Genomic DNA, 24,981 nt, shown 5'->3' on the forward strand with positions numbered 1-24,981 from the left:
TGTGAGGTAAGTTGTTGTTCTCATGTTGGTCTGGAGGTCCTCAAAAGGAATGGTCTGTCCCAGCAGGCAGGTGGGCGCGTCTGGGCGGGGGGTCTCGACGTCGGTAAACGGCCTCGCATGGTCGATAGGGCTGGGGTTCCAAACCGGAGGGGCCCTGGTGTCGGACACCGACATCAGGCATACCCGCAGGTCGGACACAGCTTCGGGTTTGGCCTCGGGACACAGCCTCCGCTGGTCGGTCCTCCAGATAGGTCGGGACACTGGGGTCGGCGTCGGGCTCTCCCGTGGGTCAGATCTCCGGGTTCTCGGGTCTCATACTCGGTTGCTCCAGTGGGGTCCGTAAGTAGGGTCTCGGTGGCGAGGGCTCCGTGGGGTCGGCTCTTCACCCTGCACAGGCATCCACAGGCGTCCTTGGCCTCGCTGGTCGTTTCCATATGGGTCGGGGACTCTGGTCAGTTGATCATCCGTTCCTGGATGTCGGAAGATCGCCATCCCTGTAAGGAGATTTAAAAAAACGTTATTAGTAATACTGGTGACATAGAATTTAAATTTAAAATATTAGAACCAACCATGCAGTTGTCATACAATGCTAGTGAAAGGAATTAATGTTAAGGGTAATTGATTCAATCAAACTACCTGTTATGAACTAGATGGTGTCGAAATTCCACAACATTGTTAGATATGCTCAGAATCAGGCACATGGAATGTATCATTCATGGTCATGACTCGGAATGGTCGACAAGCTTCGCTACAGAATTCCCTGTGTCTCGCCGACACATCTTGCCACAGTACATAAATGGCCGGTCCAGCTGATTCAGGTCATTGATGTAAGTGGGACATTTGGCAATGATACAGACGTTGAACTTCATGACTTTTTTTTTAGATCTTGCTTGTTAGAAGGACTGCAGATGCTGGAATCTAGATGAAAAACACTATGATGCTGGAGGAACACCGCATGCTAGGCAGCATCCGTGGAGAAAAGCAGGAGGGCAACGTTTCGGGTCAGGACCCTTCTTCAGGCCTGAAGATAGGAAACGGAGAAGCCTAATATATAGAAGGGAAAAGCAGAGCCGTGCTAGATGGACAAAAGAGGGGAGGCAGGGTGGGCACAGGGTGGTGATAGGTAGATGCACTATCACCCATCACTTATTGACATACTAATGTGCCATAAGATCCGCATCCAGCCTGTCTACAGAGGACTTCTCCACAAAGTGCATTCCACCGACTGCTACAGACGGACATCCACTGTTCTCTGTATTTAATCTGTAAATCTCCCTTAAAGCATTCTTCCGGTCCCAAAATTCTCACGTCCGAAATTTCAAAAAAAAAGACAAAGTCTGATTGTGGAACCTGAAACCAAATAATGCTTATTAGTCTTTTAAATAAAACAGAATGCTTAAATTAGACTAAAGTTTCACGAAGAACTTGATGAATAAAATATGTTCTGCTCTCTTTCGTTACCTCTTGCTCTTCCAACGTTTTCGAAAAACGTCTCTTCATCACCGGGGAAACCTCTAAAACTATGTGTCAAAAAACTAGCTTACAGAAAATATGATTTGCCTGATGTTTGCCCAGATTTAGCTGCATCTATGAATTGTAAACATGTTACTTCATTGAAATTTTCGTGATTATGCAATGGTTGGAGACACACTGCATATGTTGATTTCCAGGTGCGCCAACACCTCAATTAATGAGAATGTAAATGCGTCTGCAATAGAGGCCCTATTTCCAATTACTACACGGCAAAGGACGAACGAAACGGAGTCAGGGGACAGGGGATAAATGAGGAGTTCATGTAATGCCAGGGTTAGTGACTGAGGTGAAAACATTGACTTAAGCAGGGGTCAAAATGGAGAGAATCTATTTACTATCAGTTCAATTCGAGTAGAAGACCCCTACTTGCACTTAGTCCCAGCTCACCCCAATCCTGCATTTTGTACATAATATATTATGAGAAGCACCATAAACTGGCATCAGTTTTCTTTTACTTCAATATTCTTGTTTGATATCTCACGCTGTTCTCGGTTGCCATTCGGGCTGTCAGATCTAAACCGGATCCTGGAGCAATCCTATAAATTCTATCGCCCCGAATACTCACCAAGCTCACTCCAATTTTCATAACACCCAATTTCAATATGGGTAACTTCCAGGATTTCAGCTAGAAACCAGTTGGATTTGAGCTGTGGGCGTAACCTCAGGACCCGGTAAAAAAACCACGCAGTCACGGGGACAATATACACATTTCACACCCATATAACCGGAGGTCAGGATTAAACCTCGGTAGCTGAAACTGTGGAACAGCGGCGCCTACTTCAGTAGCGCTGAGTCGCGGGGCCACTGGGGTGCAATATTCTGAGACTGTGACTTCTCAGCCAAAGGAAATACCCTCCTTACATTCACGCTGTGAAGACTTTTTAGATTATTTATCAGTTTCAATTGGACCAGCTCAGTTAGACAACTTGGGTCTGTTTTCCGCTCTGTATAGTGCGATCACTCAATGACTGCATCTTGCATTCTTGGAAACTCTGGGGAATACAGATCAATCGAACGCAATCTCCTCTTCACAACCCACAAATACCGGTATTTTTGTGATAATTTGTTCTGTTCGCTCGATGATAAATTGGCTCTAATCAAGGTAAGGATAGCAAACGTCTGCGCAACACTCTCGATGCACCAAGGCCGGAAGACATAAATACTCCTGAACAAATCCCCGGAATGACCGCCAGGCAGCTTTCACCTCCCCAATTGTTTGCTGCAGCAGAATATTAGCTTCCAGTGACTTGCGTAAAAGAGGAGCACGGTCCACGTTAACGGTAATATTTCCAAATGTGTCATCAGTTTTGAAATATTCTACATTTCCGTTTTCTGAATATTTTTCACATTATATTCATGTTTCTCCAACTCATTTGTTTTTTAATCCCAATAAATCCACTAACAGCATCCACCCCAATTGATAATACCACCTGTTATTGATAGAAATGGGAATATTAAATTTACTTTCTCCGGTCAAATTGTTGATACAGATTGCGAATAGCACGGATCAGAGCACCAGTCACTGCAGTATCCGACTGGGCATTGCACCTTTCAGTATGATTTCCAACATTTTTGCCACTCCACACTTTAGCCTAACTGTTCGGCTACATAACAAACAACTTAGAACAGCATAACATAGGAAGAGGTCTTCCGGCACACCATGTCTGCGCCACACATAATGTCAAATTAAAGTAATCCTATCTGCCGACACAATTCACACGCCTCTATTCCCGGCCTGCGTGTGTGTTTGCCTCTCTCGAATATCCTGCAGCTTTTGTTGCTCTTGTAGCTTCCTTTACCACCTCGCCGGTCTAGCGTTCAAAGCATCTACCTCTCCTTCTGTAAAAGCTTAAATTGCAAATACACTTTAAGATTCCCCGCTCTCACCTTATACTTTTCTCTCTAGTATTTGACATATTATTTGAGAAAAAGACTGACTATCCATGCCTTTCATAATTTTATAAACCTTAATCAGGTCATCCCTCATCCGATGCCACTCCAAAGAAACCAATCCAAGTTTGTCCTTTTACCTCATGTACTCTATTCCAGGCACCATCTTAGTGAAACTCTCTTGCACCCTCTACAGATCCCCCACATCCTTCCTATAGTCAGAGAACCATAGCTGTGCACATTACTCCAAATGTGGCCTAACCAAAGATCTCTAGAGCTGAAATATGACTTGCCGATGTTTATGGTCAATGCGCCGACATATCAATGCAGACATACCATAAGCCTTCTTTACCACCCTCTGCACTTAATTTGACACTTTCGGGGAACTACGCACCTGCATCTCAAGATCCATCTGTTCATCAATGCTTCTCAGCTCCTGCCATTTACTGTATGTTTTATTCTTGCATATGACCTGTCAGACTGCAGCACAACGTACTCGTACGGATTAAATTCCATCTGCCATTTCTATGCCGAGATTTCAATTTACTTCTATCTATCTTTAAGAGAAGTTTCTTCGCTATCCTTAAGTTCACCAATTTTCGTATCGTGCAAACTTATTTAGCAGATCATGTACAGTTTCATTCAAATCATGAACATAAATTACAAAGAATTTAGTTCCCAACACTGATCCTCCTTGAACACCGTTGGCCACAGACCTCCAGTCAGTAAGAAAATATCTTTCTTCTTCTTCATTCTGTCTTAAGATAAGATAAGATATATTTATTAGTCTCATGTACATCGAAACACATAGTGAAATGCACCTTTTGCGTAGAGTGTTCTTGGGGCAGCCCGCAAGGTTCGCTATGCTTCCGGCGCCAACATAACATGCCCACAACTTCCTCACCCATACGTCTTTGAAATGTGGGAGGAAACCGGAGCACCCGGATGAAACCCACGCAGACACGGGGAAAACGTACAAACTCCTTACAGACAGTGGCGGGAATTGAATCGGGGTCGCTGGTACTGTAAAGCGTTACTCTAACCGCTACACTACCATGCCTGTCCTTCTATGACCTAGTCAATTTTGGATCCAATTTAACAACTCACTGTGGGTACCATGTGACGTAACCTTGCGGTGTGGTGGAATAAAGTGTATTAAATAGCACATCCTAGTTAGAAGAGCCAAAATATTTCTTTTTCAAATTTGCACTGGATTCCAAAGAAGGATCTCTTAATGACAAGAATCACAAGATCACTCACAGTCTTACATCTGATGAATATTACTTAAATTCACCAACCAAGTGAAGCTTCTCGTGAATAGCACTTCAAAGCTACCATGCCATTAAATGCGTCTCTTATTATGGATGTACTTTAGAAATTAATAATCAAACTTCGAGGTTGAACTCAATGCACCTTTGATTTATTTTATATACCCAGGTTTGTGTGACATCAATAGCAAACGACATCCAATGTGTATTAACCCATGGCCCCTCTGGAGAATTTTCAAACAGATGTTGAGTAATTTTTAAATATTCACCACTTTCTGCAACGGACAGACATATTGAGTCACCTGTTTTTTGAAGATGAACCAATGTTTTAGGACAAGACGGCATATATGGGAAAGCTTATGGTGGACAAATATATTATCACGGAGAGAAACATACAGCTTGATTAATCATCAGAATCCTGGTGAAAAGGAGTGTAAGGTGCAGCTTGGGAAGTTGACGATTTTACACCTGATCACAGCCGTTCTACTTCTGCAGTTATGGACTGGTAACTTGAATTATTATTGAACATGAGCACTTTTCTACCTTAACAAGCTCAAACTAAATTTGCACAATCATGTCATCTCTTTACGTTAGGTGAAAACACTATTTTCGGTTTGTCAGAATATGGACGAACCCATAATAATGGGCTGCAGTCAGCAACCATCATGTGCTGCGACCTTGGCCGTTAAGGGGAATTTCAGGCTGCAGATTGCAGATATCACATAGTTTCGGGGTATTTAACTGCGAATGCAACGCACTTCCGGTGGATCTGCAAAAACTGCACCATGTCAGTGAAAGACAAACTCTCAGATTTAGTACCTTCTCCGCTGATTTATTCAGGGATTTTATTCAGTCAATGAATTTCATTAGATACTTGTCTTGCCAATCTTGAGGCTTGTTTGTCTCGTTTGCCAACTTGATCCCAATTTTTTAAACATGTAGGAGTGTTTTACTTAAAAAATGGTAATATAAACATTTCAAAAGCAAGGACGGTTTCCGGAATATGACAATATTTACTGTATCGCCTTTTTCTTTATGAAACCGGGATAAACATGTGCAACAGTAACTAAAATCGCACAGATGCTGTAAAACTGAAATAAAAATCAAAACACTGTAGGTAAAATATCAACAGGTCAGACGTCCGAAGTGCAGAAAGCAATTGTTCACATTTCAGATGGACAATAATGAAGTGCAAACCCTGTTTCTCTATCCACCTTTCCTGCCGCTCCTTGTGAGAATTCCAGACTTGTACGTTTATGTTTGTTCCAATACATACGCACACCCACGCACATTACAGTACTGATGCAACTATGTCACATATTAAAACAAGAGATGAAGATTGGGTGCAGATATTCTCTCTCCCAGCTATCTGTCATATTGACTGCAAAATCGCATTCATAAGTTAACCAATCAGATTCGATTATTCAGCGGTATTTTGTGCCTTCTGTGGCCTATAAAAGATTAATATTGTGAAACCGAAGCTGTGAAAAATCTTCTCGAGAGGATGTATCCGCAGCCCTACACTGATAAAGAAATCTATTTTCAATGTTTATTCAGTGGAGGAAATTCAACTTTTCCAACCGATGTTTCTCTTATTGACGCAATTCTGGATATTCTTTAAAGTAATACTAAGAAAATAAAAGCAAGTACTTCTGAAAAATTTGCGTTTTAGATATCCCCTTTTTAATGTTTGCAAGAAACCATCAACAATAAAGTCACAGAACCGTCCTACAATCGGTTGCATTATTCCCTTTAATTAGAGTCGTCATGAGCAACGTTCATATTATTTCAAAACTCCATCCTTTAACTCCCGTTTTCCTACATCTATGTCGTTATTGTCTCCTCAAATATTCTCTACAACAATCATGGTATGTGGTTCGTTTCTTTCGTACTTTGCCACAGTATTGGCTTTATCTTTTCCTCGTTATGAATGTTTCGACAATTATTCTTTGTCATTTTCAAAGGGGAGCAGAAGCGGGGGAACACGAGCACCTGGAAATTGTCCTCTAACACACTCAGCATCCTGATTTGGAAAGAAATCGCCGCCCCTGCACCGTCGCTGGTTCAAAATGCTGGCCTCTCCCAAAGAGCTCTGTGAGTATATCCATACATTAAGGTTCGCACCAGTTTAAGAAGGCAGCTCAGCAACACGTTTTCAATGACAACAATGGGTCTTAAATTAAATGTTTGCTCAGCCTGCGAAGCCCACATCCCTTGAATGAAAACTAAAGAATCGATTCGTTCCTTCGGCAGTGGCATGAATATGTCTTCACGAGTACAGTTTTCCAACTAGACCCTAAAGTAGCATTTTGCAGAATCTTTCTGGAAACTCTGAGGAATGAACCTCGAATAACTCAGTATTGAGCCCAAAGCAGGTTTGAATGGAAATTCATTTTAATGCAGTACGGAAATCTCATTGCTAAAGTAAGGCATGGACACACGAAATGAAATACATCGGAAAACAATGGAATGGAAAAATCATATTCATGAAGAGTCATTCTGTTTCCCTCTACGCAGAGCAGAATATTTCCGGCATCTTCTGTTATTATTTCCGAATTCTATCATCTGTAGTGTTTAACTTATGAATGAAACACACAGGTCCCCAGCGGAAAGCGATTGATGGTATCAATATTGAGGTCGTTTGCCATTTTAATTTGACTTTGGAATCTCTGTTGAAGAGACCGGCTTTTCGATCATTTCTGGAGCCGACAATCGGTGAAGTGGGTTTTCAGTTTGCAACCCATGCTAAAGACGGTGAGGATATACTCTGGTTTGGACACCGACATTGGTCATTAATATAAAGGGTGGACATGGGCGATGACAGTAATTTGCATTGTTGTGTCAACTTTACTATATATTCCTACGTAACACGCTCCAAGACGCTTCACTGGAGAGAACGGAAACAATATGGGGACACAAGAGGGTGCAGATACTAAAATCTGAGTAAAAAACAACTTTCAGGAGGAACTCAGCGGGACAGAAGCTGCCTGACGCAATGAGTTCCTCGAAATTTTGTTTTCTTCCTGCCCCAGGAGATGAACAACTACAATTTGAACTTTTTAAAGTTAGGTTATCAACCTCATAGTCAAGGGCATGTTTCAATGAATTTCTTCAAGCGTAATGAGATAGAAAAGATCCTCAAAGCATAACGAGATGGAATTTAGAGGAGAGCACGAAAACAGGTGTCATTGTATTGAATATTCGTTCATTTCTTCATGACCTCCCTGCTCACTAAACGAGTCACGCATCAGTTCAGTAAAATGCTCGATGTACAACATCCAGAGGCGTTTTAGATGAGGAAAATTGAAGAGAAAATTTGAAAAACGTCATTTTATAAATAGGTCACGGAACTTTTAAGAGGGGGTCGGGCGGGTTGTTTTTGGGGAAATGCAGCAATTGAACCCTGCACAAATGAAAAATAATGGCAATAATATTCAGATTGTAGGGAACACTACAACAAGTGGCGATGCGTTAAACGTTCCAATATTCTTTAATTTTACCACTGCAACAATTTTACCTCCGCAAGTCATGGTGAAAAATTTGTCAGAAACTCGCAAAGCTGTTATAGCAATAAATCATTATCAAACGAATGGCGTGTTTCTGATAAATTTGGTCAAGCTATCTTAATCTTCAGGGTTTATATCCACAATCTATAAAACAACAAACATAAGGAACGAATGACTTTCTATTCTCGACACCTTAACGTCAAATTTGATGCGGGTGTTAATTTGCAAGGATTTTGAGCTTCATATCGACTTGCCAAATTTGATCTAATTTTCCCTTGTTTCCATATTCCCAAACCTCTCATGTGGTAGAGAAGGTCTTACTAAAAAAATACACACCATATCCACTGCACTAACCTCATCAATACACTTCGTTACCTGCTCAAACAATTCCAATCAGATTGATCAGACAAGATCTCCAATTGGAAAAGCTATGCTGGAAATCTCTGCTTAGTCCCGGCCATTCCAAGCAAGCGTGAATGATGTCCATCAGAATTTATTCTATTAACTTCTCGACGGCTAATGTTGCACTCACAGATCTGTAATTACCAGACTTTAACCTGCTGCACTTCTAAAATTCGAGACAATATTTATCTTCCAGTCATATAATACCTCACCACCCGCGAGAGACGATTTAAACGTCTCAACCAGGGCGCCAGCAATCTCTTTCCTTGCCTCCATAGTAACCCTGGATAAATATCATATGTCCCTTGAGATTTATCCACCTTTAAACCCGTTGAAGAAATCGAGCACCTTCTCTTCATTTATGAGGACTTGCTCTGGCATTTCACCTTCTCCCTTAATGAGTTCTCCAATCGGGACATCAATTTCATTTGTGAATACCGATGAATTACATTAATTTAGGACCTACTGTCTCCATGTACGATTTGCCCCGTTTCCATTAATGGGCCCAAATCCTGCTTGATTATTCTTTTGTCCTACTGACTCTGAAAACACCGCCTTCATTTTAGTTTAATCCTGCCTACCAGTGATATTTAGCCAGTCTTCATTGCCTTCCTAATTTCTTTTTTAAACACATCCCTTCAATGTGTGTACTCTTGATGAGCCTTCACGTCTTTTCTTCTCTAATCCTGCCAAATGGTTCCTTGTTCATCGTTATCCAACCCTCCATATCCCGCGACGTACAGACTTCCCTGTACTTGATTACAACTTTTAGGTCCTGTTCCTTTTGCAGCTACCTTGCTCACTAGACTGGACCTAATCCTGTCAGCTACCTTTGTTGCTGATGACAAATATGTACAATGACCGGGGCTCTACACCCTCACCCTTCAGAATCTCTCGGGTCCTCCCCAAGACATCCTTGACCACAGAACCAAGGAGGCTACATACAATTCTGGAATCTCAGTTGCACTCTCTCTCGTAGTTCCCTCTATACATTGATACAATAAGCTTTCTTGGACACATTTCACAAATTGAATTCCGACCAAGCCATATTTTCCAAGAACACTGTCATCTGAAATCGACTTAAACTGACGCTGTCTAAAATTTATAAAATAACTGTTTTATCAAAACAGCTTTTAAGTAAGATAAATCCAGATTACTGATTCTATTTTCCTTAGGCTAAATTGTAGTTTGGTTCATTTTATTATGATTATTATACAATCCATGGTGATTATAGTGTGCAATTATGTCATCTAAGATGCTGTGTTAGTTGAAACATGCTTGAATCCTTGAAAAAAAAACAAAAATACCAGGAAGTCATGGTATTATATTTCAACAATAGATTCTGAAGCCTGGTTTCTAATCTGTCGACTTTTATTAATCGCAGGAGTAAATTGATACCAGTTATTTAATAATAGTTCAATATTTGATTATAAAACCAACAAGATACATGTCTGCATATGTAAATCTCATGAGGAATAAGAGCTCTGCAGTGCACAACTGGGAAGGCATGACCAGATCAGTAAAGATAGAATTGCATATCATTCATTGTTAATTCCCTGATATATTTCACAATTGTCTACATCTATCGGTCCTTCATGTAGTCGAACTTATGCCAATGGTACACCATTCCAGTTATCCCCTTCATAAAAATCAAGAGATGAAAATGAGGAGCGATATTTCACTGAACGTATTTCTTCGAAGCATGCATACGTTAAAAGAGCGATAGGAAGAAAAGTGCCATCGTTGGATGAATGAATCCCACCAAATGTAACGAGCCAGGGCGAGCTGTGTAAAACGCGAGACATTTAACAACAATGTTAAATTCAAGCTAAAGCTACTTTATATTTTGAACCACTGACATCTGTCAAACTGTTCAGGAGTTATGTTTTCTTTTAATTCACGGAAAGATCTCACTACAAAACGCACTGGGCGTTAATTTCTTTTTTTACAATATTACTATAAAAATAAATTCAAGACACACGTAAAACTGGAAAGGGGTTTCCAATAGACTATAAGGTGAATAATTTAAATGATGGTAATTCTCACATCTTCAAGCAGAATTATTCAGTGTCGTCATATTCTTCTCCGAAATCACCGTCAAGCAGCGCAGAAGTTCCTAAAATCAAGAGACAATTCCTAAGCATATTATGGACCAATGCTGCTTCAAAATAATAAATTCTGTGAAGTGAACTTCCAGTTAAACGATAATTTTAGTATCCTTTCGGCATATTCTCGACAAAATCATTCCATGTCTTTTGGGTGCAAAATAGTGCAGATGATGCAAATCGGAAACAAGAACAGTAAGTGTTAGTAATCGTCAGCAGATTAGGCAGCAATCGTTGAGACAGAAACAGGGCTCATGTTTCAAGTTTATAACCCTTCAAAAGTAGTGCTGATGAAGGACCATCAACATGAAAGGCAAGCTCTGTTTCTTTCTGCACACGTTTTCCCCGACCTGGTGAGTATTTCCAGGAATTTGTCATTTCAATGTCTTAATTTGAGATTTCATAGCTATCAATATTGTTCTGCTTTTTTTTGAACGTGAAAATCACTTTATCGATTTCATTTCCATTATATAAGGTGATTCTTTTTTAAAAAATGTATTCATTCATTTTTCAGCATCTGGACAATAATGTCCAGTGAAGAATATATTATCCATTTCTAATTGCTTTTCGATATTTAGCCTCGATTTTGTCCAAAGGCCATTGAGCAACGTCAATATAATTTTAAGACACGACTCTATGAGACTTAGAGCGAAACTGTGAAGGTATTAGTACCGTGTATCAGCACGGTATCATCAAGAAGCCCCTCAGTTCCCGTTTAAGTTTTTCCCTCTCACACTAATCTATGCCCCCTAATTTTCGATCCTCTACCCTGCGGAAAATTCTGATACGTTCGAACGTATCTGTGCCCCTTATAGTTTTAAGTACTTCTGTAAGGTCACCCATCACTCTCCAACGTTACAAGGAATACAGACCTAGCCTGGGCAACCTCTCCCTTCAATTTAGGCTCTCCAGATAGTGTCTTTTGTAATACATTTCTTTTGTTTCAGACGTGCTCTCGGAGTAATCTTGGCAAGATTATCTTCCATTCATTTTGAAGCGCGCATACCATGTGATCGTTGTGTAATGCTGGTGTAAGGAATTAATATTGGTTGTGGTGGGATTCCATCAAACCAGCTGCTAGGAATTGGATGATATCGACATTAGGCAGCATTGTTAGAACTGCTCATATCCAGGCACATAGAATGTATCAATCATGCCCATGACTTATAAATGGTGGACAGGTTTTTGTGGAGTCATCGCTGCAGGATGACCAGCCTACAGCTTACCCTTGTAGCCACAATACACATGTTAATTCTGTATGTAGGTAGTCCAACGAGAGGAGGGGCGCGACTGGACCTGGCTTTGGGAATGGAGCCTGACTAGGTTACTATCCTTTCAGTGGTAGAACATTTAGGGAAAAGTAACCACGCGTCCTTACGTTTCAAGATTGCTAAATTGGAGTAGACCAAATTAGAAGCTTATTGGACAGGAACTAGGGTGAGTTAATTGAGAAGCGTTCTTTTTGGATGAGCCCTAATCTGATATCTGGAGGGGTTTAAAGACAAACTGCACAGAGTAAAGGACATGTATGTTCCACAAAGAAAGAGGGACAGAGATGGCAAGGTAAGGGAACCTTGGATGTCGAGAGAGATGGTGAATTTAGTGAAGAAGGAAAAGGAAGTAAAGGTAAGGCTTAGCAAAGTAAAATCAAATTTCGGCACAAAATTGTGGGCTGAAGGGTCTTCCCGTGCTGCAATGTCCTTCGTTCTAAAAAGGAGCCCTTCAGGGTGATAAAGAAAATGGAAAAGAACTCAAGAGGGGAGTCAGGAGAGCCAGGAGGGGTCTTGAAATCCGCAGGCAACTGGAATTAAAGAGAATCCTAAAGCAATATATACATACATATAGAGTATAACTAGGGAGAGGGTAGGACCACTCAAGAGTACATGAGGGAGGTGGTTATTGATGTGGGCGAGGTCCTAACTGAGTAATTTGCGACAATATTGGCCAGGGTGAAAGACGTGAAGGACAGTATGATCTGTGTGGAGCATGTTAATATGCCAGGGTATTTTGAGATAAAGGAGGTCGTGATGGGTCTCTTAACAAACATAAGTCCCCAGGGCGTCGTGATATATATTCTTTGTTATTGAAAGAGGCAAGTGATTAGATTTCCGGGGTCTTGACCAAGAACTTCCTGTCCACTCTAACCACAGGCGAGGACCCAGACGACTGGCGAGTTTTTAATGATGTTCTGTTATTCAGGAAAGTACAGAGCGATTATCCTGAAAATTATTGACCATTGAGACTCATGTCAGTGATAGGGAAGATATTGGAGAGGATTCTGAGGGAAAGGATTTATAAGCATTTGGAAAATCGGAGCTGGTTAGGGACAATTAGTCTGCATTTCTGCGAGGCAAGTAGAACCATAGAACCAAAGAGCATAATAGCACAGAAAACAGGCCATTCTGCCCTTCTAGTCTATGCCGAAACGGTATTCTGCTCGTCCCATTTACCTGCACCCAGTCCATAACCCTCCAAACCTCTCCCGTCCATGTATCTATCCAATTTATTCTTAAAACTTAAGAGTAAGCCTGTATTTACTACATCAGATGGCAGCCCGTTCCAGATTCCCACCACTCTCTGTGTGAAGAAGTTCCCCCTAATGTTCCCCCGAAACTTTTCCCCTTTCACCCTAAAGCCGTGTCTTATCGTACTTATCACTCCAAATCTAGCTGGCAAGATCTTACTCGCCTTAACTCTGTCTATACCCCTCATAATTTTGTAAACCTCTATCAAATCTCCCCTCATCTTCTGCGCTCCAAGGAATAAAGTCCTAACCAGTTCAATCTTTCCCTGTAACTCAACTCCTGATAACCGGAAACATTTTAGTTAATCTCCTCTGCACTCTTTCAATCTTACAAATTTTCTTCCTATGGTTAGGTAACCAGAACTGCACACAGTACTCCAAATTTGGCCTCACCAATGTCTCATACAACCTCACCATAACATCCCAACTCCTATACTCATTATTTTGATTTTAGAATGCCAGGATGCCAAAAGCCTTCCTTACAACCCTGTCTACCTGCGACGCCACTTTCAGGGAATTATGTATCTGAACTCCCAGATCCCTTTGTTTTTCTGCACTCCTCAGTACCCTACCATTTACTGTGTATGTCTTACTTTGATTTGTCATTCCAAAATGCAACACGTCACACTTGTCTGCATTAAATTCCATCTGCCATTTTCTGGCCCATTCCTCCAGTTGGTTCAGATCCCTCTGCAAGCTTTGAAAGCCTTCCTCGCTGTCCACAACGCATCTAATCTTAGTATCATCAGCAAACTTGTTGATCCAATTTACCACATTATCATATAGATCGTTGATATAGAAAACAAACAAAAATGGCCCCAGAACGGATCTCTGAGGCACACCACTATTCAGAGTCCTCCAGTCTGAGAACCAATCACCCACTGCCATTCTCTGTCTTCTCCCACACAGCCAATTTCGAATCCAGTTTACAACCTTCCCATGGATACCAAGTGTATGACCCTTCCGAATTAATCTCCCATGTGGGACCTTGTCAAAGGCCTTACTAATGTCCTTGTAGACAACATCCACAGCATTTCCTATATGTACTTTCTTGGTAATCTCCGCTAAAATCACTGCAAGATCCGTTAAACACGATCTACCACGCACAGCACCATGCTGACTGCCCTTAATCAGACTTGTCTATCCAAATACTTGTATATCCGATCTATCGGAACACATTCCTATAATTTACCCAGGCTCACTGGCCTGTAATTACCTGGTTTACTTTTAGATCTTTTTTTAAACAACGGAACTACATGAGCTACCCTCCAGTCCTCCGGCACCACACTCGTGGCTAAGGACATTTTAAATATTTCTGCTGGGGCCCCTGCAATTTCTACACTAGTCTCTCTCAATGTCCGAGGAAATATCTTATCAGGCCAGGGGGACTTATCTACCTTTATTCGCTGTAAAGCAGCAAGTACCTCCTCCTCTTTAATCTCTATATGTTCCATGACACTATTGTCTATTTCCCTTCCTTCCAAATCCACTATGCCAGTTTCCTGAGTAAACACTGAGGCAAAAAAAACTGAATATGATCTCCCTATCTCCTGAGGCTCCATACATAGACGACCACTCTGATCTTCTAAGCGACCAATTTTGTCCCTTACAATCCTTTTACTCTTATTATACTTGCAGAAACCCTTCGGGTTTACCTTCACATTATCTGCCAAAGTAACCTCATGTCTTCGTTTTGCTCTCCTGATTTCCTTTTTTAGTATTTTCTTACTTTTTCTATACTCTTCAAGTACCTCATTTGTTGCTAGTTGCCTATACCGGATATACACCTCTCTCTTTTTCTTAACCAGATCGCCAATATCCCTTGAAAATCAGGTTTCCCTATGCTTGTTAACTTTGCCTTTAATCCTGACAGGGCAGGAACATGCAAACTCTGCATTCTCAAAATTTCACCTTTGAAGGCGTTCCACTTACTGAGCACATCCTTGCCAGAAAACAACTTATCCTAATCACTCTTCCTATATCCTTTCTCATTTCCACAAAATTGGCCTTCCTCCAATTTACAACCTCAACCCGAGGACCAGACCTGTCCTTATCCATAATTAACTTGACACTAATGACATTATGGTCACTGGACCCAAAATGCTCACCTTCACATACTTCTGTCACCTGGCCTGCCTGGTTCCCTAACAGAAGATCAAGTATTGCATTCTCTCTCATTGGTACCTCTATATATTGATTTAGAAAACTTTCGTGAACACATTGACAAATTCCAAGCCATCTAGCCCTTTCACAGTGGGGGAGTCCCAGTCAATATGTGGAAAGTTAAAATCTCCTACTATTACAACTTTCTGTTTCTTACATCAGTCTGCTAGCTCACTACAGATTTGTTGCTCCAATTCTCTCTCACTATTAGGCTGTCTATAATACAACCCAATTAGTGTGGCCACACCTTTCCTGTTCCTCAGCTCCACCCTTATGGCCAAAGTAGACAAGACCTCTAGGCTGTCCTGTCTACACACAGATGGGATATTTTCCCTGAATAGTAATGCCAGTCCTCCCCCTTTTATCCCTCCCCCTCTATCACGTCTGAAACAACAGAACCCCGGAACATTAAGCGGCCAGTCCTGCCCTTCACGCATCCAAGTCTCATTAATAGCAATAATGGCGTAATCCCTCTTGCCAATCCACGCCATAAGCTCATCTGCCTTACCTACAATACTTCTTGCATTGAAATAGATCCACCTGAGAACATTTCTATCACGGACAAACCTGTGATTTCTGTCGATTCCTGCAGTCCTCACATGACCCCTTTCCTCCTCCACATCACCATATCCTCTACCACTCTGGTTCCCCTCCACCTGATAATCTAGTCTAAACCCCCAGGAGCAGCACCAGCAAACCTACTCGCAAGAATGTTAGTCCTCCTCCAGTTAAGGTGCAAGCCGTCCCGTCGGAACATGTCCCACATTCTCTGGAACAAAGTCGTGATTTACTATCTCGACTGAGTTTTTTGGGGAGGTGAGGAAGGTAATTGATGAAAGTAGCTCTGTGGATGTTCCCTGCATATCTTTTAGTAAGGCGTTTGAGAAGATCCCGCATGATTGGCTGTATTGTGGAGGGTCGTGGCTGTCACGTGACAGCACTGCCCCCTACCTGGTGGCAAGACACACCACTGCCAATCAAGGTTTGGCTCTGCCCCACCCATCAGTGCACAGCTGACCATTGGCCTTTGTAATCGATTAGTCCTTGCTGGCACCGGGCCATTGACCTTTGTAAATTACCTGGGCTGGATACCCAAGCCCTCCAGCACTATAAAGAGCGTCACATGTGCTCGGGTCTCTCTCTTTGCCAGCAGTCCAGGGACCACCGTGCTTCACTCCAGGCCGAGTACCGTGGAACTGTGATGCAAAAATTGTTGCTGAGGTGTGCACTGCTGAAGGGTTGGGAGCGTTTTAGTTAGTGTCCCTTGTAGTATAGAGTCGTGCCTCCACTCAATCAAGGAATGGCGGTTCCTTGATTTTATGAACCTTGTCCGTTGTGTGTGTGTGTGTGTGTGTGTGTGTGTGTGTGTGTGTGTGTGTGTGTGTGTGTGTGTGTGTGTGTTTTTTACCCCCGTTGCGATTTTACCACGCTCGCTATAAATGCTGCGCACGTGTGTGTTATTCCCGTTACCAATTTGCCTTGTTTGTCTTTTGTAAATGAATCATTTACTGCCAGACCATAGTCCTTGCCTTTAGAGACCCCGAATCTGTTTCACAACATAGGCCCATCCAGAAGATTAAGATACATGGGATCCACGGTGACATGTTCGTCTGGATTCAGAATTGGATTGTCAATAGAACACAAGGGGTAGTGGTTGATGGGCCTTATTCTGCCTGGAGGACCGTGACTATCGATGTTCCACAGGGATCCGCACTGGGACCTCTACTATGTGTAATATCTCTATTTCAATGACTTGTTTGAAACGGTAGATCCGTGGGTCAGTGAATTCGCAGATGATACAACGTTTGGCAGTGTTGTGACAGCGTAGAAAATTGCCAAAGGACAGCGGGATATAGACCATTTGCAGATATGGACGTAAAATGGCAGATGGAGTTTAATCCGGCGGAATGTGAGGTACTGCGCTTTAAGGGATCAACTGTAAAGGGATTGTACACGATTAATAGCAAGACCCTTAGAGGTTGATGTATAGAAGGATCTTGGGGTCCAAATGCATAGCTCCCTGAAAGTGGCTGTACATGTTGATAGGGTGTTAAAGAAGGCATATGGCATGCTTAGCTTTACTACTCGAGGTATTAAGTTCAAGTGTAGGAAGTTATTTTGCACGTTTATAAAACTCTGGTTTGACCACTTCTGGAGTATTGAATTCAATTCTGGTCACCTATTCATGTGACCAGATGTGTAAGTTTTGGAGAGCGTGCAGAAGAAGTTTTCCAGGATGCTGTCTGGATTGGGGGGCATGTGCTATAAGGAAAGGTTAGACAAACTTCGGTTATTTCCTCTGGAGCGGCGGAGGCGAAGGGGAGACCTGATAGAAGTTTATAAGATTATGAGAAGCACAGACAAAGTGGACAGCAGGTATCCAGGGTCGAAATATCTGATACCAGAGGGCATGGATTTAAAGTGAGAGGAAGTAACTTCAAAGGAGATGTGCGGGGCCAGCTTTTTTTACACAGAGAGCAGTGGGTGCCTGGAATGTGCTGCCAGGAGTGGTGGTGGAGGCAAATACGTCATAGGCGTTTAAGAGACTCTGAAATAGGCACGTGAATGTGCAGAGAATGGAGGGATATGGACATTGTGTAGGCAGAAGGGATTACTTTAGTTAATTACTAGTACAACACCATGGCCCAAAGAGCCTATTCCTGTGCTGCACTGTTAAATGTCCTATGGCGCATCCAGGTCAATGATGAGAGTGGGATACTTGGTGATGATGCAGCCATTGAATATTAAGATTATGTTTCTTCATCCTTTCTTTTAAGAGTAGGTTATTTCCTGGCTCCTTTGAGGCAAGAATTTTAACAGCGCCCTTTATAACGCACCCTCCAAAGACTTTGTTCCAGTCTTTAAATCTATCACCCACTTTATAGGAATGCAGACAATTTTTTGGTTAAGTAACTTTTTTTTCAATGTCTATGTTAACGTAACAGCTTCAACAATGTCAATACCACTAACCATTAAAGAGTATAGCTTTGAACCAAAAATATATTCCATATGTGTTTTACATTGTGTAAATAACTAACGAAATCAGTATGAAATATTAACCGTTTGTGTTTCGATTATGAGATTCCTGGTGAAGGATTTAGACCTGAAATATTACCTCAGCTTTCTTTCTGTAGATATTACCTGCCAAAAGTATTCCAGAGTGTTTTCAATTCATTTTTGAATTTAAATATCCAGAATCTGCATTTGTTTCATTTTATTTTAGTTATTTATTGGATATGTGCTTTTAGTGCGTTTGTGTCTATTTCTAAGCAAACTACTTATTTTATTTCGCTCTGTTCTGACGGGAGTATCGTGCGATAGAACTTCGATCAAAATTACCTCCTGTTTCTTTTTTGTGTTCATGCAAATCACTGTCAGCATAATTTTGCAATTTATTCGCTGAGCCGACATATCACGAATCAACTGAAGACAGAAAAATCTTAATTTTAAGAAGAATGCATTTGCATTGGAAGATATCTCATGTATTCAGTTTAAATATAATTACCTAGTCTTGCCCCAGACACATGAATGTCGATCTCCTCGTAAAACGTCTCAGGAATCCCAGTCATAGGCGACTGCCATTTTCTAACGCCTAGAATACCAAGAAGGGGAAAATATCAGCTGAAAAAAAAGTGGACAGCAATTTTACTTGTTATTTCCCTCCTTTTCTTTGCATATCGCAGGATATGAACTTTCAGCGTTTATCCGTTGCTTATGTTGTTATGGTAACTCCACTCCTCACGTGACTGAGGAACAGTGTAACCGTTCTAATTTCACTATGTCCCCTTTTTCTGAATATATCCATTGGAATGGTCGTTGAACATTTTCAATACTCGTTCTATTCTCTGGCTGTCCCTACAGTTTTTTTTTTCCCCACAGGGAACAGATCGACCGATTCCTGTCATTGCTATCCTGCTGTGGGTTCGATATTCTCTTGCTATTTGATGTCGGCGTGAATGATCTTCCGAGCTGACGAAAAGAATTCGCATTCTCTTCCATTCTTTTCTCCCGTTTCACTCACGCACTGCAAAGTCCCACAATCTAGAGAGTGCAAATGAACTCGTAATCGCTTTTAATGGCATAGGATAAGCGTGCCTACAGCACCGGGGAGAGCTCTTATGCTCCCATGAACACACAAGAAAAGGAATAAGGAGCAGGATATGGTGTCAGAACTCCTCGAACCTGCTCTACCATTCGTAAAAGCAAGGGCTGATATGATTGTAATTTTAAATTTGTATTCCGGTCCGCTGCAGCTTGCGACGCCAATGCACAAACTCCATGCCTCCCCAACACAAACACAGAGAGAGTGAGAGCGAGAGCGAGAGCGAGAGCGAGAGAGAGAGAGAGAGAGAGAGAGAGAGAGAGAGAGAGAGAGAGAGAGAGAGATTTCCTTCTTAATTATCCATCCCACTTTGCCTGAAAAGTATTTGTAGACTCCGTTTCCAACAGAGGGCCCGCCCCCGCACATCACCACCCCCCCCCCCCCCGCATTTTGCAGAAGAGAATTCCAAACACTCAGGACCATCTGAAAGTGAACATTCTCTTCACACCTTCCTCTTTTGAAGGCGAGTTCTTTGCTCCTCAGAGTTCCTAATTCTCCACACTTGAACAATATCATTCCTCTTCTTCCCGCGACTGGTGGATAATTTCACATTTTCCCACGTAATGCTCTACTTCCCAGTCTCGCTGACTCTCTTCACCGATTCCCCTTTTATAAACTCGTTGAGTTGTCTTAAAATTTGTCTTCAAATTTTACTTTCCCACCCATCCTTGTGTCATCAAAAAATAATGACACCTTCAGAGCCTTCATCGAATTCATGAATGAATTCAAACCTCAGGATCCATTCCCAGTGTCACAACATTCCTCACATCATCTCAAGCAGAAACAGAACCGCTTATATGTTCTCACAATTTTCTGTTCAACAGAAAATATTCAAAGCGCAGCAATATGTGATACCGTCTCCACCCCCACAATGAATTCTTTTCTACAATAATCCGTCGCAGTATTTTATTTCGTCCATCTGAGCGAGCAGGTGGACTCTCCAGCAACATCTACTGGAAATACATCACATGAAACAGTACCTCCAAAATGCGTTGAAGTACCGGCTTTATTTTTCCAGCTCAGATTACTGGAGTGAAATTTGAACTTCACCGACACAGTTGATACTGGAGTATTTTCAGTTCGTTGAAAATACCATTCAGTAAGGAATAGATAAGATGAACGCTCTACTAAGTTCAGAAATTGCTCATCGAGCTTTCTAAAAATACATTTACCAACCATTCAGGAAGAACCTTAGTCGCCCCTTGATCAGGTAAAGTGAAACAACGACCAGAAGAGAACCAAAAATGCAAGGGATAACGTAGACTAATGCTCTGAGATAACTGAAAGGAGCAGCGTGCCGCTGATAACCTGAAATAAAGACAATAAATATTACAAAACATAGCTTTCCTTTCATTGAATCATGGCTGCAGCCATCAGATCTGACAGAAATTTCAAGGCTACACTCAGTAAAATTTCCATCAAATTGCAGGCATTTTGATGTTAATTCTGATGATTTAATAGTACATCTTAATTTCACATTTGAAGTAATACAGAATTAAGATTGCGTTGTCTAAATAGACACCTCACACTGCTGCTTCTTCTTCTCCCAGAGTTTACAGAAAAGAAAAGATGTCAAATCGAAAAACAATCGCATCATGGGAGGGAAAATGAAACGTAAAATGGAAGCAGGAAGAATATCCAACACTGGATCCAAAAATTTGCCTTCAAGAAAAGAAACTTAAAGAAGGAAAGATATGCATAGGTGGAAAATTTTGAATAGAAGGAAGGGGACAGGTAGAGGCCAATGATAGATTGGCTAACTTCAAGAGACCGAACCAGAAGACAGTGACTTTTCATGTAGGATTATGTTGCAGAGATAATGAAAGGTCAAGGCAACAGAGATAATTGACAAAACGATCAGAGTGGTTATATTACTGACCAGAACATATCACTCCGACATCTTCTTTGTGTCCACAATCATGGAGACCCATTGCAGAAAATTGGCAATCCCATAGGAAGAGCTCACTCCCTTTGCATTTAACCTCGTCCATCCAAATAGTGCCGTTTCCTTGAGGAAACAACATCCCGGCGGAAGCCGAGACGGGATCTCCACAGTTTAATTGTCTACAGACGACTGAAACATCGTGGCTATCCCAGGAATCGTCGCACACCGTTCCCCACATCCCATTGAAGAAAGCTTCAACCCTTCCAGAGCAATTATCGAACCCTGCCACGAGCCTCAGGTCTGAAATAAAAGACGCAGTGCAAATATTTGATAATTTTAACTTGCAGTGGATCTATTATTTCCATTTATTTACCCTGTTCTCACACCCGACCTATTGTGCTGAGTCATGTGCTAAGTGTTCTGGGATGCAGATAAGTCATCTCCTGCATTGCACGGCAAATGGTAAGCAAGCCACATCACGCTAGAATTCAGAACTAAATGTAGCATTCAACAGGACAATATATAACGTCCTTTTCCGGCTTTTATTCAAACCTGAATTCACTGCGTGGCAACTACTCCAAGCTCTGGTAGCGCTTGACAAATAAATCGCTGTCCCTCAACAGATAAACATACTGATACTCTCGAAATTCCGTCCATCAGCAACTTCTCATTATAAAGCAAGCATCGTCCCATTGTTTCTTCCAAAGCAGTAAATTTTGCCATTGCGTGCCCTATATTGTACTGAATACTGCTCGTGCACAGACACTACAATAGCGAGGGACAAGGTTACATCCTTCTAAGACTACGAATAAATAAGATGCATTAAAACTGGCTGTATGAAAAAAGTCAATGCAAGCTTGACCTGCAGCTTTAATAAGTAACATAGAAGGAATTACCAAAATCTTCTGGAATTGAGTAAATTCTCTTTTTTTTTCTGTTCCCCTCAATTCGGTTTTTCGACGGATGTGATTCTGTAAAACAAATTCCACGCATCACTTGGGTGAAATATTCCAAATGCGAGAGGCTCCATTTGCAGATTATTACCTGAACAAATGACACCGACATCCTCCCCGTGGTTACAGTTATGTTGGTCCCAGGGTGAAGATGGGCATTGCCATAAATCTGAGTCGTCTGAGCGACATCTCACATCATCGAGCCAGATCGGTCCAGATCCCTCTCCAAATGCCGCATTGTTTTCTACAGATGTTGCTGTGCCACAGTTGAGCTGGGCGCAAACCACTTCTGCATTCTCCATAACAAAAGAATCAGAACAAACGGTGCCCCATGTCCCGTTAAAGAAAACTTCAAGTCTGCCCTGGCAGGGATTCTTCCCATTCGCCAACCTTATATCCCTGTGATCTGAAGAAGGAAGAATAAATTTGAGCATTGGCTTCAGTTCCAAGCTAATAATGAATAGCATATCGCTCTTTGGCTATACGACGATATCGTGTTTAAATCATATTTGAAACTCAGAAACAACGAATCGTCAAATTCGTGTACTTTAATTTAGAAAGAAGGAAGCAATTGTTTTTTTTTCACAGAACTCTCAAGGTCGCAGGCCATGTACTACCAACTTGTGCAGCGCAAGCTTTCAGTACCAATAAGACCGTAACCGGATAATCTGTTTTAGTGCTGGTCTTTGCTGGATAAATTGCAGCCGGTTCATAACTTTTGCGAGCTTCTTCAAAATTCAGTCATAGGTGTTTGAAAGCCAATTGAGAAATCAGGCGGTTACGTCTCACCCCAAGACGGCACATTCAACAAGGCAGACTTACTTCAACTCTGCACTGAAGGGTCTGTGTTGAAACCGCATTGAAATCGTTAGCAAGACACATGAGCATATGATATTATACAATCATGCAGGAGCGTGATCCATTGAGTTAAAATCAATAGTGGAATATTCGTTCCGAATATATTCTATGATTTCTCTGCTATTAACAGATCGAATCGTTTTTGCAATAACAAAACGTAATGTCATCAATAAGCCATCGATTATCATTACATGAACTTGCCGAACCAAATACGTCTGTTAGACTTCATCATAGCAAAACATTGTGCATATCAAAAGTCACTACTCACCCGAGCAAATAACTCCAGCAACTTCTTTATGAATGCAATCGTTCTGTCCCCATGGTCTCGCCAAACATTGCCACAAGGCCGAATTATGCGCTGAACAATTCACGTTGTCCATCCAAATAGGACCTGAACCTTCCCCAAACCAACTGGAAACCATGGCATCAACAGCATACCCACAATTCAGTTCTTTGCAGACAACATGGGCATCTGTTAAATCCCAAGAATCATCGCATACGGTACCCCAGGTTCCGTTGTAGTAAACTTCAACCCTTCCGGCACAGCGACTTCCGCCGTCTACCAGTCTTATCGGAATATGATCTGCAACAGGAAATAATATCAATTAAATGAATTCGCTTTCTGGAAGCAGTCTAAGTAACACTTGCAATCGAGTTGTCGAAACAGATATTTATCGTGTGCAACTTCCTTAATCTACTTAATATAAAGTCAGCCAATATTGGCCGTTGCTGAGAATAGAGAAGGTAACGAGTTCAGCCCAGGATATTGCTCTTTGGATTGTTTAGACCTATGCCTTCAGCCTGCCGTGTTCAGCGCATCAGAAAATTCTTCCGCATAGAAATCAGTATATTGGCTATTGATCACTCAGTGTTCACTTCTATTCAGGAATTATCTGCACTTCTTAAGAATTCAGACTTCCTTGAAGCATTTTCGTGTCGTTTTTGGTTTAATTATTCACAGCCTTGGAGTGGTAGGAGTGCACACCTTTTGACTTTATTTGACTATTATTACGACTGTGCTTGGAATATTATTTTACACTTAATTAGATCATATTTGTGCTCTTAATGGCTCTTCTACAACGTATTGGTGCCAAACAATGTAATTAAACATTATTGTAGAAGGTGATACTACTGCAAAACACAAAATGCTGGAGGAACTCGGCGGGTCAGGCAGCATCTATGGAGGAAAATGGTAAGTCGGTGGTTCGGGTCGAGACCATTCTTAATTACTGCAGAAAATAATTCTGCTGTTGCTGAAGCCATGTAAAATTTGGTGCTTTGCTCAGTATTAAGTCTGCATTTTGTCTCGACTAGACTAGGATTCAAGTCCCACGCACCGTCATTGAGAGCTACATATTACCGGTAGACTGTGGCAATTGACGGGAACATTTTTGTCTCCTTTAACGACTCTCTCCACTGCAGATTTGTCATTCAAGTTACATAGTCATGGCGCTATTAAGCCAATCCAAAGGACCATGAGTATCGATGACTAACTCCCTACCCAGCGTCATTTCATCCGCTAACTGCTGTCAGTGCGACAATATGGTGGGTGTTTTTATTGCATTATTTGCTGAGAATCCAATTGACTACCCCATACAGACGCAGGAATAACAACAACAGGTCAGTTAACCCATTCCTTCCTATCATACAGAGACATGATCTGTATTTTCAGTTCTGGAAGTGAATCAATTTCACTTCTACCGATCCAATGCTTTATATTGGGTGCTCACAATGAGATCGCCTCCACATTGGAGAAACCAGACAGAGATTGGGTGATCACTTTGCGGAACAA

At 41.6% G+C, this 24,981-nt stretch overlaps 1 protein-coding gene across 1 annotated transcript; it reads right to left on the bottom strand.

Annotated features, from left to right (window-relative positions):
- Positions 1-452: 452 nt before the first annotated feature.
- Positions 453-24,700, bottom strand: LOC127571921 (deleted in malignant brain tumors 1 protein-like). Its single transcript, XM_052018670.1, has 7 exons — positions 24,691-24,700; positions 23,458-23,772; positions 22,404-22,737; positions 21,373-21,671; positions 18,897-18,983; positions 1,462-1,520; positions 453-494 (listed from the first exon to the last, which is right to left on the bottom strand). Exons 1-7 carry the CDS (start codon positions 24,698-24,700, stop codon positions 453-455), a joined length of 1,146 nt encoding a protein of 381 aa, XP_051874630.1.
- Between the last annotated feature and the right edge of the window lie 281 nt (positions 24,701-24,981).

Source organism: Pristis pectinata, chromosome 6 (assembly GCF_009764475.1).
Source record: "Pristis pectinata isolate sPriPec2 chromosome 6, sPriPec2.1.pri, whole genome shotgun sequence".
Taxonomy (NCBI): domain Eukaryota; kingdom Metazoa; phylum Chordata; class Chondrichthyes; order Rhinopristiformes; family Pristidae; genus Pristis; species Pristis pectinata.